The sequence below is a fragment of the Ascaphus truei genome, chromosome 1, assembly GCF_040206685.1.
Source record: "Ascaphus truei isolate aAscTru1 chromosome 1, aAscTru1.hap1, whole genome shotgun sequence".
NCBI lineage: Eukaryota > Metazoa > Chordata > Amphibia > Anura > Ascaphidae > Ascaphus > Ascaphus truei.
The window spans coordinates 512,961,746-512,974,756 of record NC_134483.1 but is presented as its reverse complement, the minus strand read 5'-3'; the positions used below and the strand labels follow the sequence as shown (position 1 = coordinate 512,974,756).

At 42.8% G+C, this 13,011-nt stretch overlaps 1 protein-coding gene across 10 annotated transcripts in view; it reads right to left on the bottom strand.

Annotated features, from left to right (window-relative positions):
• Positions 1–13,011, bottom strand: part of POLN (DNA polymerase nu) — a 207,820-nt gene that overhangs the window by 114,484 nt on the left and 80,325 nt on the right. For all 10 annotated transcript variants that reach the window (XM_075570880.1, XM_075570908.1, XM_075570860.1 and 7 more), the window contains one exon: positions 2,378–2,490. In XM_075570880.1, the coding sequence (XP_075426995.1) occupies positions 2,378–2,490 (113 nt within the window). The remainder of the gene's footprint in view (positions 1–2,377; positions 2,491–13,011) is intronic.

Here is a 13,011-nt window from a genome sequence, read left to right as displayed (position 1 = left end):
TGGGTGTGTGTGTGTGTGTGTGTGTGTGTATGCATATGTGTGTATGCATGGGTGTGTGTGTATGCATGGGTGTGTGTGTGTGTGTGTATGCGTGTATGCATGTGTGTGTATGCGTGTGTGTGTGTGTGTGTGTGTGTGTGTGTATGCGTGTATGTGTATGCGTGTGTGTGTGTGTATGCATGTGTGTGTGTATGCATGTGTGTGTATGTTTATGCATGTGTGTGTGTATGCATGCATGTGTGTGTGCGTATGCATATGTGTGTGTGTATGCATATGTGTGTGTGTGCATGGGAGAGTGTGCCTCCCCCCCACCATGCCTCCTCCCCCCAAAGATTACACTAAGCCCAGCTATCTTCATGACGGTGCAGCCGCCGCATGAGGTGTGGGGGGGGGGGATGCCGGTCTGAAGCCCGACCACTAGCTTCATGCCGTGCGGGACATGCCGGCGAGGGGAGCAGGGCAGTGGCAGCCACGGCGGGACTGACTGTCCCCTGGGGCGCCCGCTGGGGGACACCTCGCCACGTGTATATACTACACCGAAATAACCTATACTGCTTTCTTCCAGATCTGACTCAAGCTTCACACGGAAGACATCGGAACCCCCCCTAACACAGAAGACAGGTAAGGAACACCTCCCCTCCAATGTATAACATTGGGTGAATGAGGGTACCTGGACATTGAGGAACTGCGGATCAGGTAAGATCCCAGGCGGGATTGCTGCTTTAGATATTGTGAAGCGGGGATGTCCAGACACTGGTTAAGGGGTTCAGGAAACTAGTCATTCACACCTGGCTTTTATTTCTAGATCCGACATTTACACACACACACGTAACAAGGACTAATTGTAGTATAATGTAATACAATAAATACATTTATGTCAAAAACGAATGTTGTTCTGACTAGGAATTTATTAAATGTATTTTATTTATATATTTTATTTTAAAGCGGGTTGGGGGCGGGACTAGGGTTGGGGGCGGGACTAGGGGCGGGGTTGGGGGCGGGACTAGGTGGCGAGTAGATTTTTTGGTTGGGCGAGTAGATTTTTTGGGTGATTTGTCGAACACTGTATATATATATATATAGTGTTTTCCATTTACAGAGAAAACAAATAGCACATGACATGGTGGTGGTAGGTGGTGGGGGGGAGCTGGAGTTGGTACTCTGGGGGCAAGGGTTCAAGTTCTGGGGGATTGCAGTGTTCTGGGGGCATGAGGTTCAAGTACTGGGTAATAGCAGTGTGCTGGGCAGGGGTTCAAGTACTGGGGAATAGAAGTGTGCTGGGCAGGGGTTCAGGTACTGGGGAATAGCAGTGTGCTGGGCAGGGGTTCAAGTACTGGGGAATAGCAGTGTGCTGGGCAGGGGATCAAGTACTGGGGAATAGCAGTGTGCTGGGCAGGGGTTCAAGTACTGGGGAATAGCGGTGTGCTGGGCAGGGGTTCAAGTACTGGGGGATTGCAGTGTGCTGGGCAGGGGTTCTAGTACTGGGGAATAGCGGTGTGCTGGGCAGGGGTTCAAGTACTGGGGAATAGCGGTGTGCTGGGCAGGGGTTAAAGTACTGGGGAATAGCAGTGTGCTGGGCAGGATGCAAGTACTGGGGAATAGCAGTGTGCTGGGCAGGGGTTCAAGTACTGGGGAATAGCAGTGTGCTGGGCAGGGTGCAAGTACTGGGGAATAGCAGTGTGCTGGGCAGGATGCAAGTACTGGGGAATAGTAGTGTGCTGGGCAGGGTGCAAGTACTGGGGAATAGCAGTGTGCTGGGCAGGGTGCAAGTACTGGGGAATAGCAGTGTGCTGGGCAGGGGTTCAAGTACTGGGGAATAGCGGTGTGCTGGGCAGGGGTTCAAGTACTGGGGAATAGCAGTCTGCTGGGCAGGGTGCAAGTACTGGGGAATAGCAGTGTGCTGGGCAGGGGTTCAAGTATTGGGGGATGGCAGTGTGCTGGGCAGGGATTCAAGTTCTGGGGGATAGCGGTGTGCTGGGCAGGGGTTCAAGTAATGGGGAGGGCAGTGTGCTGGGCAGGGATTCAAGTATTGGTGTTTTATCGGCTGGAACTGAAATGAGACTTACAGATTTGATTACATATTTTAGCATTGACAAAGTTGAAGGAACACATACAAATGCAAAATAATATTTAGAATCCAAGGTTTTTACACACCGAGTTCCAGATACATGACTATTATTATTATCGTTTATTTGTGAAGCGCCAACATATTCCGCAGCGCTGTACAGTGTGGTACAGAGTTATGTGTATTACAAAAACATAAACAGATACAAAGAGTAACAAGGGCCCTGCTCGTGACTGCGTACACTCTGACTTTTAACCTACTATCAAAGGTAAAGAATCAATTAAATTAAAGAATCTGTCAGAAATGCCTTACCCTTTTTCCAGCTCATATTCTTTCCATAAATGAGAAGGACCGTTCGAAGAAAGTCTTTGGCATTGAAGCAAATTACATTTACCTTGCAATGTAGAATGAGCAGTAGCAATTTTCTATCAAATAAAATACATGGTTACAAACAATTGACATCAACCGTGTCATTTGCTAAGATGCACAAGAACTACATGGCTCAAGCTGTGCCTCAGTAAAATCAGTAGCTCACTGTGTCATCTATCTTATCTAGATTGTTTCTGTTATCTCCAGGAATTACAACAGTGGTTCTCAGCCTTTTATCTCTCAAGGCACTTAATAATAATGATCAGCTGCTGAAGCACCCCTACAAAAGTGGAAACCGCTACAGTACACACACAAACACATGACAGACACAAAAAGAAAGGACAGTCACACACAACAAAACAGATACACACAGGACAGATTATAGGGGTGCCAATCCTCACCTCCTTCCTTGCTGTTTCCTCAGGTGCTTCCCCCTTCCCATCATACACATGCTTGGGGGGGGGGGGAGGAAGGAGTCCTCTGGCACCATTTTGATACTCCAAGGGAACCCTGGCTGGGAAACATTGTATTAGGAGTTAAAGGTCCATATTTACTTTTGTCGTAAGACTCCTTCTGGCGCCAGAAAAAAATTAAGGATGAATGGGCTTAAAACTATCTTCTGGTGCCAGAAAGTGTGTTATGTGATAACACATCTTAGGCCATGTATCTCCTAATGCCTGAAGATAACAGAAACAATCTACTGTAAATAAGTTCAATAAGTCCAAATGGACTTTTATTATTATTATTGCCATTTGTTAAAACAATCAACATATGTTGTGCTACATCCTGTGTTCTGTGGAGCCCTGGGGTTTCTCAAGAGGTTTCTAGGACTTCCTGGGAAATATTTAATAACGGCACACATTTTACACATTCAAACACAAAAAAATTTTGGTTAATCTATTTTTATTAATTTTTTAACTTAATTTTTATTAAAGTTTATTCAAATAAAATACAAAACGTTCAAAGAAAATGTCAAAAGCAACAAGGGGGTTAGAAAGGGAAGGAATGGGAGAGGGGAGTAATATGGGGGAGGTACAGGAGCGGGGTGCCATTCTGATACATTGTTCCAGGGTTTAGTGACAACAAAGTTCAGTGTGGTAGCTCCTCATTTAATGAGGCCATCTAGTCTCAAAATACTCTATTCAGGCTTTTAACATTTGGTGGGATATTTGCTGGTCAATCAGATGTTAACAACAAGATAGAATGTTCTTTTACGTAATCTAATATTTTAATATAGTTGTCACGTACGGCACATCTGTGAGCACGTGACCTGCATACGGGACAAGGGTTAATACACAGCTCTGTGAGGAACAGAGGTTAACACTAGAACCCAGATAACTGCACTCAGAGTATTATACATTATTTTGGTAAACTATAATAGCCTAGGGTATCCATTGTCCCACTAGAGGAGTAAATTAACCCCTTCCCAATGACACACTGAAGTGAGTATTCATCTCACAAAACCAAAAAATAAAAGTTTTATTATTTATAATCAACAGCGACGACGTTAAAATATATACACAGCACAATAATGTTAAAATCCCATATGGGGCGGCTTCTGATGATTAGTAACTAACTGAGATTACAAAAAAGTAGGAGCGCAGAGTGGACAAAGTATTAGACAATCATCCACTTTTAATGGCACACTGAACATTTAAAACTTACAATCAAATGCTGCTGCATACACGATGAGAATCCCACACCCGTCCGTCACTCCCACCGTCACTGCTCCTACACAGACCTCCTCCCTAGCACCGCGGATCACCCCTGGATACAGGAACCGGAAGTCAACCCAATGATTGACTGGAGGATAGGCGGGCTATCCCGTGAGAGTGCACGGCTTAGCTGGGGCCGAGCACTCAATGCGTGACGTCTGTGGGGGCCGTCTGGGTTATGGATATCTCTATCAACCAGGTATCACACTCTATAGGAGACGTGTGAACCTGTGAATCTAGCCAAACCCTCTACGCGTTTCGCGCTCATTAGCGCTTCATCAGGAGAAGATGGGGCATGTCGGGAGGTATAGACAGAGGATGAGACACGCACTGAATATCAATGGTAATAGAGGTGGGGTACTTAGCTGTCGGTGCGCTGGTCCTGGGGAGCTCCTGTAGTCCCAAATGTTCCAGTACAAAGAAGAAGCAGGCACACCACGGTCTTACTCAAAAGGAGGTTTAATATGCCATAAAGTCCAAAGTTTCGGCAGTCAAATACTGCCTTTCTCAAGGTGACTACCTTGGCATATTAAACCTCCTTTTAAGTAAGACCGTGTGCCTGCTTCTTCTTTGTATTTGCATGTCGGGAGGTAGCCTTATATAGGATAACACCCCCTAATTACCCCTAATACTAAAAACATGTCAAAAACATAATCTAATGGTATTGTGAACAAAGAACAACAATAAAAACATTGAAAACATACTCCTCACATACTTAACCCAACTAAAACACTAAAAATACTCTAAAATATATTAACAGATACAATACAACCATTTTAAAATTACATGTACAATTAAAACATTAAAAACCTAATTATAAATGCAATCCAACTTGGAACACATCTACATCCTCGTTAAAAATGGCTAGTCCTTAATACTTCATTCAATTCATGTGTTCCAAGTTGGATTCACAATACCATTAGAATATGTTTTTGGCATGTTTTTAGTATTAGAGATAATCTTCAAGTTTAATACACAGCTCTCAAGCTGGCCCACTTTTCACCTTCACAAAGGTCTCTTAAATGAACAATATCTCCGTCCCCATATACCATCTGTCACGAACAGCACACAAGTGAGCATGTGACTTAGATATGCAACTAGGGTTAAAACACATGGCTACTCTAGCCAACTCACTTTTCTCCTCCGCAAGGCACTTTCAATGAGCTAATATGAACCCCTTTCTCAATTGCAATCATATCTATCCACTTCCACCACCCAAGAAGTATGCACCACCCAAGAAGTATGCAAAATATGTCATGAATATATATCTGTCAGTGTCTCAGGTCCCTGTTTATTTTAGAAAAAAATATGCACTTAACACATACAAATCTGTTACAGCAAAATGTGTCTGAAAATGTAAATACACTCTACAAAGCGTGCAGCAGGTCATTCAGAGCCCCAAATATATAATACTGCTGCGGCAGACTTTATTCTAACAAATCACCGGTTTGTCTCTGGCTTGTTCCTGGAATGCGACGCTGTTCACCCGGAGCATGCCGCGTTCCCAGCCACGGGTCATACCCGGCTGACGCGCGGTTGATGTGTTAATTGATAATGGTTCAGGATTTAATAGGCTGCAATGCTTCGCGTGTCCGCCAGATGGCATAAATTCATGAATTGTAATGCAGTATATATACAGTATATATACTGTATAACAACAACCCCTATAACCCCTAACATACTGTACACATACAGTACTGTATATGCACATCAATGATACTATAGGCCGGCGGGGGCGAGATGTGTTTGCAGCAGAGAGAGATCCGCTGCTCTCTCTGCGCAAACATCGGCACATTAAAAATTATTTAAAATACATTTTTATTCATAGTGTAGATGTGCAGGGGGTCTCCGGAGCTGAACCGCATTGGTTTCAGGTCCGGGGACCCCCTGCTTCCCGAGATACAGGCCCCTTTAGGGGGTGCCGGTATCCCTCTGCTTTGTTTACATTCCGCGGTCACGTGATCGGGACCTTTAAATGCAGAGGGATACCGGCACCCCATAAAGGGGCCTGTATCTCGGGAAGCAGGGGGTCCCCGGACCTGAAACCAATGCGGTTCAGCTCCGGAGACCCCCTGCACATCTACACTATGAATAAAAATGTATTTTAAATAATTTTTAATGTGCCGATGTTTGTGCAGAGAGAGCAGCGGATCTCTCTCTGCTGCAAACACATCTCGCCCCCGCCGGCCTATAGTATCATTGATGTGCATATACAGTACTGTATGTGTACAGTATGTTAGGGGTTATAGGGGACGGCTTCAAAGACAACAGCTCGCAAACGCCCCCATGAGTTTTTACACGGCATTGCAGTATTGCAGACAGCGGGAATAAAATGCTTAAATCACAGCCGCGAAAATAACGCAATACACTCCGGCCGAAAATGATACAAAACCGCACATAACCGGGATAATCTGAAATTCGCGGAGCTAGCCGAGTTAGAATAAAGTTGGTCGCCACTGTATATATTTATAATATATATAAAAATACGGTGCTTAGATTACAGAAAGGGGATTACAATAACATACAGGTACAATAAATGCAGAACAGTTTCTTAAAATTACAGGGTAAAACTGAAGTCTCTATTCAGTACATTACCATATGTCATAGGTATTCCCCCAGAGAGGTCACTGGCATAGAAACATAAAAATTCCCATATGTGATCTCAAACACACTTCTGTTGAATTCTGATTTTCATAATACCCTTATAAGACTTACAGTATGTACTATTTTTTCCCCATTGAAACAACATAAGCCCACCCCTATCGTACATCATCTGCTATGTTGACAGTTTTTCAAAAGAGAAAAAAAACGCTTAAAAAAGCTTTTTACATTTTGACCTCAATATATAAACACACTCATAACTTCCTTTCTCTAATACTTAGACACACGTGAATCATAATAGATTCAGGTGATTATGACGGATGTAACCAGACTAATTTTGACTGTCTTTCTCCTAAATTTCAGTGACAAATTGATATCTGTCCTTGGCACCTCTTACCCATGTAGTGTGTGGTCTTATTGCATGTGCCTCCTTGCAATGATTACAGCTATCTGAACGTTATACTTTAGAATAGATGTCATCACCAGATAGCTTCATTTTTTTTCCCCCCAACTTAATTTTTATTGGTTGCTCATATGGTTTACAGACACGGTGTTCATATACATTTTGCAAGGTGAACTGCATATATAAATCAGCGTTAATCATACATACACAATAACCATGGCTAGCAAACCAACTTAAAGACAATAAATACGAGACATACTAGGTAAATAAAAAGACAAACAAAAACGGCAGACCCAAAAGAGGGTGGGGGGTGGGAGGGTAGGGGTGGGGTGGGTATGTCCTTCCGCTGCCGCTCCGCCAGCTGCTGTGTATTCTCTTGCTCTCCAGTTCTGGTGGGGAGGCCCCACGCTAGGTGTCTCTCTAGCCAATCCCATAGTGCCAATTCAACCCTGGGCAGGGGGTCACTGCTCAAAGAGTCCTTAGCCTGTCTCTGTCTCTATCCTGTCCCGTCTGCTTGTCTTGTCGCCACATCATCAAGGGAGAACGCACTTGTCTTTATTAGTGCCATATCGTGGACCTTTCAACCCCAGGTATGTCTGTCTGGGCCAACCATGGCGTCCAGACTTTTAGAAAATTTGCGCCAGTGTCATTTACAAGACTCGTCAATTTCTCCATTTGGCAAACTGTCCAAATTCTATTCCGAATTTTCGCAATCAGCGGAATCTCATTTTGTTTCCAACGTGCTGCGATCTCCCCCCTTACCGCCGTCGCAAAGTGTGCCACCAATTTATTATCTTTTCTGGAGATACCCGGGTGTGGCCTACCAAGGAGGAACAACCACGGGTCTAAAGGGATGTGTGTGTCTAGGATCCTGTTCAGCCAATCTTTAATTGATTCCCAGACCTGTACGATTCGGGGGCATGACCACAGCATGTGCAACAAGTCTGCTTGCTGTCCACATTGTCTCGGGCACAATGTGGAGTAACTAGGCAGAAATTTGGACAATTTTAGAGGGGTAAGGTACCACCTCATCATTACCTTATATGCGTTCTCCCACAAAGTCGTGCAACTTTGTGAAGTTGCCAGGACAATCTTCGTCCATTCGTCCAGGTCCAGTTCCTCCCCTAAGTCAGTTTTCCATCTGGTCATGTACCCTGTTTCTGTGTCACAGTCGAGCCAGAACCGGTCACTTCCCTGCACATCTGCAATGTGAGTCCCTTCGTGTTTGTCCCTGAACAACAGAGCTTTTCGAAGTTGGTCAATTGGTTTTGGGGTTTTTGCGATTGGTAAAATGCCCTGATCTTATGGTACCTGAAAAATTCAGCATTGGGGATATCTTTTCCTGATTTGATCGAAAGTTTGTATGCCTCGTCTGCCCTCCATATCATAGAGTCTATTCATATGTTTTTGTTTCCAGGTATTGAAGTGGGCACTTTTAGTCCCGGAGCAAACAGGGGATTACCCCATAGTGGGGTCATTCCAAAGTTTTTTTGGGTCAATCTGCATTTGAGCCCAGAAGCCTCCAATACCGATAGTGAGCTGGTCATCGAGGATAGCGGCATTGTGGTGCCTAACCGCACCTTTTTGGGAAGCCAGATTAGATTTTTTATCTCCAGGGGGGAGCATAATTCTTTCTCTAGTGCGACTCATCTTTTAGAGTCCCGGTCAGCATGCCATTGCACAATTTGACATAATTGGGTCCCTTTATAATAAGACAACAAACAAGGTACCGCTAGCCCTCCCACCCCCGTTTGTCTGTGCATTATCTGCTTGCCCACTCTCGCCTTCCTCCCTCCCCAGATAAATGTATCTATCTCTGATTGGAGCGAGAGGGTGTCCTTCAACCGTAATGGCACCGGGAGGGTTTGGAAGAGATAGAGGAGGCATGGGAGCAGATTCATTTTGACGCAGTTGATTTTACCGATCCACGAAATTTTGTGTGAGGCCCACCTTTTTATGTCCCCTCTCAGGGTCTGCATCAGTTTTGGGTAATTTGCCTGGTAAAGGGTTTTAAAGTCTTTGGTTAAGTTAACACCCAAGTACTTGATTTGCTTCTGCTGCCAATTAAAGTTGAAGTTGAGGGTGATAAGCTTCTCCAGATGCTTAGGTAAATTTACATTCAGCGCGTCCGATTTGGATTGGTTGATTTTGAATCCGGAGATCCTATTGAATCTCCCCACTAAATCGAACAGGTTTGGCAGAGAGGTAAGGGGGCTGGATATCGTCAGGAATACATCATCCGCATACAGTGCCACTTTATGCGACTGGTTTCCAATGACCATACCTGTGATGTTTTTGCTATCGCGTATCTAGGCTGCCAGTGGTTCCATACACAATGCAAAGAGGGGATAGCTTCATTTGTAATAAATTCCCTCATATTTTAATCCCATCTCTTGCAAAACAAATGCCGTTATCTCTAGATTCTATCAGCCCCATACAACACTTCTTGTACAGGCAGTCCTCGGTTATCCGACACAATGTGTTACTCAAAATGGCGTTGTAAAGCGAAACGTTGTAAAGCGAAACACGTTTTCCCATAGGAACACTGTTTAAATGAAAGGTTCCGTTCCTGAAGGCATTTTTAACACTAAAATACACCACATATTTTATGCAGGCAATAAGATATGCAGCACACACATAAATTATATAGTGTATATACTGTATTATATATATAATATAACATAATAAATAATATATTAGATAGTATACTATAATATTATATAGTATAATATTATATATATACGCTCTTACGACGCTTTGCAACGTTGTTTATGTGAATGTGTATATATATACACACATACACAACGTTTCAAAGCGTCGTAAGAGCGTTGGATAAGCCATTTTGGCGTTGTAGAAATGAATATAGGTATGCATTGCATAGTGTTGGATAAGCCATTCGTTGTAAAGCGAGGACTGCCTGTACTTTTAGTGGGCCATAAGTGATAACCCACCAATTAAACCCTCTTTGAAGTTCTGCACAGGCCCAGGAAGAGTCTTGGCCTGTCATAAACCCAACGTATTGTATTTTTAAAACAAATGGTAACCATATTAACCCTTGAAGCACCATATTGATTAAAATACACAATATTTCATGATATTATAATGACAATAGTTTTAATCCTTACTTCCCAATCTAGGTATCCCATGTTCTGTAAAATCTTTTCATCGTATGCCTGAGGAAGGAGGTACATTTTGCCATAAACATAATTTAATTGATTCTCTATTCTAAAATTCCAGGGGAAGGGGCTAGATGACTCTTCCAGGCAGCCGCGACTGCACACCTAGCTGCCGTAAAGATATGGGAGCTCAAAAGGCCTTGTGGTGTGACTGACATTCTCCACTGGTTTTGCCAGTATAAATGTTAATGGGTCAAGAGGTAACTTCATTTCCACCGTCTCTTCAATAATCCCTCGGATTAGAGTTTAGTATTTTTGGATCACTGGGCAGTGCCACCATATATAGGGCAGGCCCTCCTCTTGTCCACAATTTCTCCAACAGATGCCAGAGGATTTGTGGTAAATTTGTTTAATCTTTGAGGGGCAAGATACCACCTAAATAAGATTTTATAAATGTTCTCCCTTGTTGTTGTACATATCAATGTTTTTCACATATTGTCCAGATATCCTACCAGTCCTCCCTATCTATGTCCATTTTCAGATCATCAACCCATTTTCTTGTGTAGACGTGGTCAGGCATATCTCCATCAGTTCTAGATATATTTTGGAGATCAACCCTTTGTAGTACTTCTCATATTCACATAAATTTTCAAAGTTTGTCAATCCTGGGAAATTCGGCCCTGACAAAGTCTTATAGATAAAATGGCTAAGTTGTAAAAATTTGAATAGGCCAAAGTCATGAATTCTGAATTTATTGCAAAACTCCTCATATTTCAATAACTTCCCTTGTAGAAGCATGTCACCCATTGTTTTGATATTTTTTTTTCATGTTACATGGGTCGAATGATCTTGTATTGTATCCGGGTGGGAAATTTAGGTTATCAAATAAGGGGGTGAGCTGAGAGGGCAAAGAGGACAATATATATTTCAGTTTTGCTCTATTCCAAATATCAAAAGGTAAATTTCACTACATTGAGCTCTAGTGTACTTTCTAATAGTAGTGTCCCTACCCGTAGTTACCCAGAGTTGGGTTGGGTGGGACTTGTGCTTCACATAATGGGTTTCTATTGCAACCCAACAGAATTGACTCGGGTCAGCATTCCACATTACGACTTGGCGCAGCTGTGCCGCCAGGTAAAGTGACGCTGGGGAATTAAAAACAAAAAAGTACTGGCACTTCCGGTAAGCAAAAAAAAAGTTTGTGGGAGAGGGGAAGCTCATTTAATAATTAATTTAATAATGCAAAAGGGTAGATAAATATTAGAGTGCAACATTATTCATTTTAAATGACATAGAAAGTTTTTATTTCTCTAGAAAACTGCTAATTTAAAATATACAGGCCCCATCCATCAGAGGTATTTTTATGTCATAGGATATGGGCTGGTGTTCCAGAAAGTCACAATAAAACCGGGTAGCCGTTTGGCACATGTGCGCCCATTGCCTAGCGTGCCCACCGGCAGTGCACACGTCACCATGACGTTCGCCCCGTACTCGTGCAGCTCCGGACTGGTGCTGCACTGCACGTTCCGGCTGTAGGGCCAGAAAGGTTTGTCACTACTTAGAATCCGTGTCTGCAACCTTGAATGTATCAGATCTCTTTCCAGCAACCATTTTACATTATATTGATTCGCAGAAATTGTGAAGCCATAGGATTATGATAACATATCCTCCAAGACTTCCTCTGGCTAGTGCACACAAAACCTCTCAATAGGGGGACGTCAGTGAAATGACCGCCTGAACAGTGCAAATGTGGCCCTTAACAAGATGCCCCAAGAAAACAAATGCAGATACAATTCATATTTTACTAAGCAGTGCTATTCTATAATACACATTCCGCCGCAGAAAGAATCCTTACAGCTTTAATGTGTCTTTCAATGTCTTATGGAATAGCATTACTTCGTAAATATGTAACCTGATTCTCTTAAGGTTAGGTCCTCCCATGGGCTGGTAGGTGTTAAATTGCCACCGCTAGAGTACAGTGTGTACTTGTATGAAGAAAATGTTAAAACTTATGTCTAAGATACATTAAAGATATTTAGTAATGAAAAAACAGTTCTGTGATCTAAACCATTCCTAAATTACATAGACATATTTTTGAGTCTCTGCCCCACTGAGCTTACAATCTAATTTTGGTGTGCAAGACACAAAAGCGATAAAGGTTACGAGAAGTGCCCCAGGTTCTAGTATAACCATATCGTTTAAAATAGTCTGAAAAAGGAGAATACTGAAACGCACAACTAACGGTAATAGTTATAAGAACTGGTGGCTTTTACTCTGTGACATCTACCTTTGCACTATTTTGTTAAGAGGACCAAGTCATACATTAGGACGTAATAAAAAGACGTGATATTTCAGTGAGAGCACAGAGCTTTATGGGGAAAGTACAGATGCAGCCAACGTTATTGCACCAGTTTGCGTTCTGCCATTGATGAAATAACACGTTCGCCCTGCCCGCTTGTCACGCTGGTGTGTTGTGTATTTCCTGCTGCAACATGCCAGTGGGGTCCAATAACATTGGCTACATCTGTATGCAGAGTGAAAGGTTGAGTTGATGCTTAAACTGAAATAAATATGTGAATTTGAGATACAGTATGTGAAGAAAACAATACAATGCAAATCGGTGCTAAACTGATTGGACTACAATATATTTGACTCATCATTCCTATATTGCAAAGGTGGAAATATAAACACGTTTAAGCTACTGAAAGGAGAGGTACAATATGCAACAACTATACATCAGGC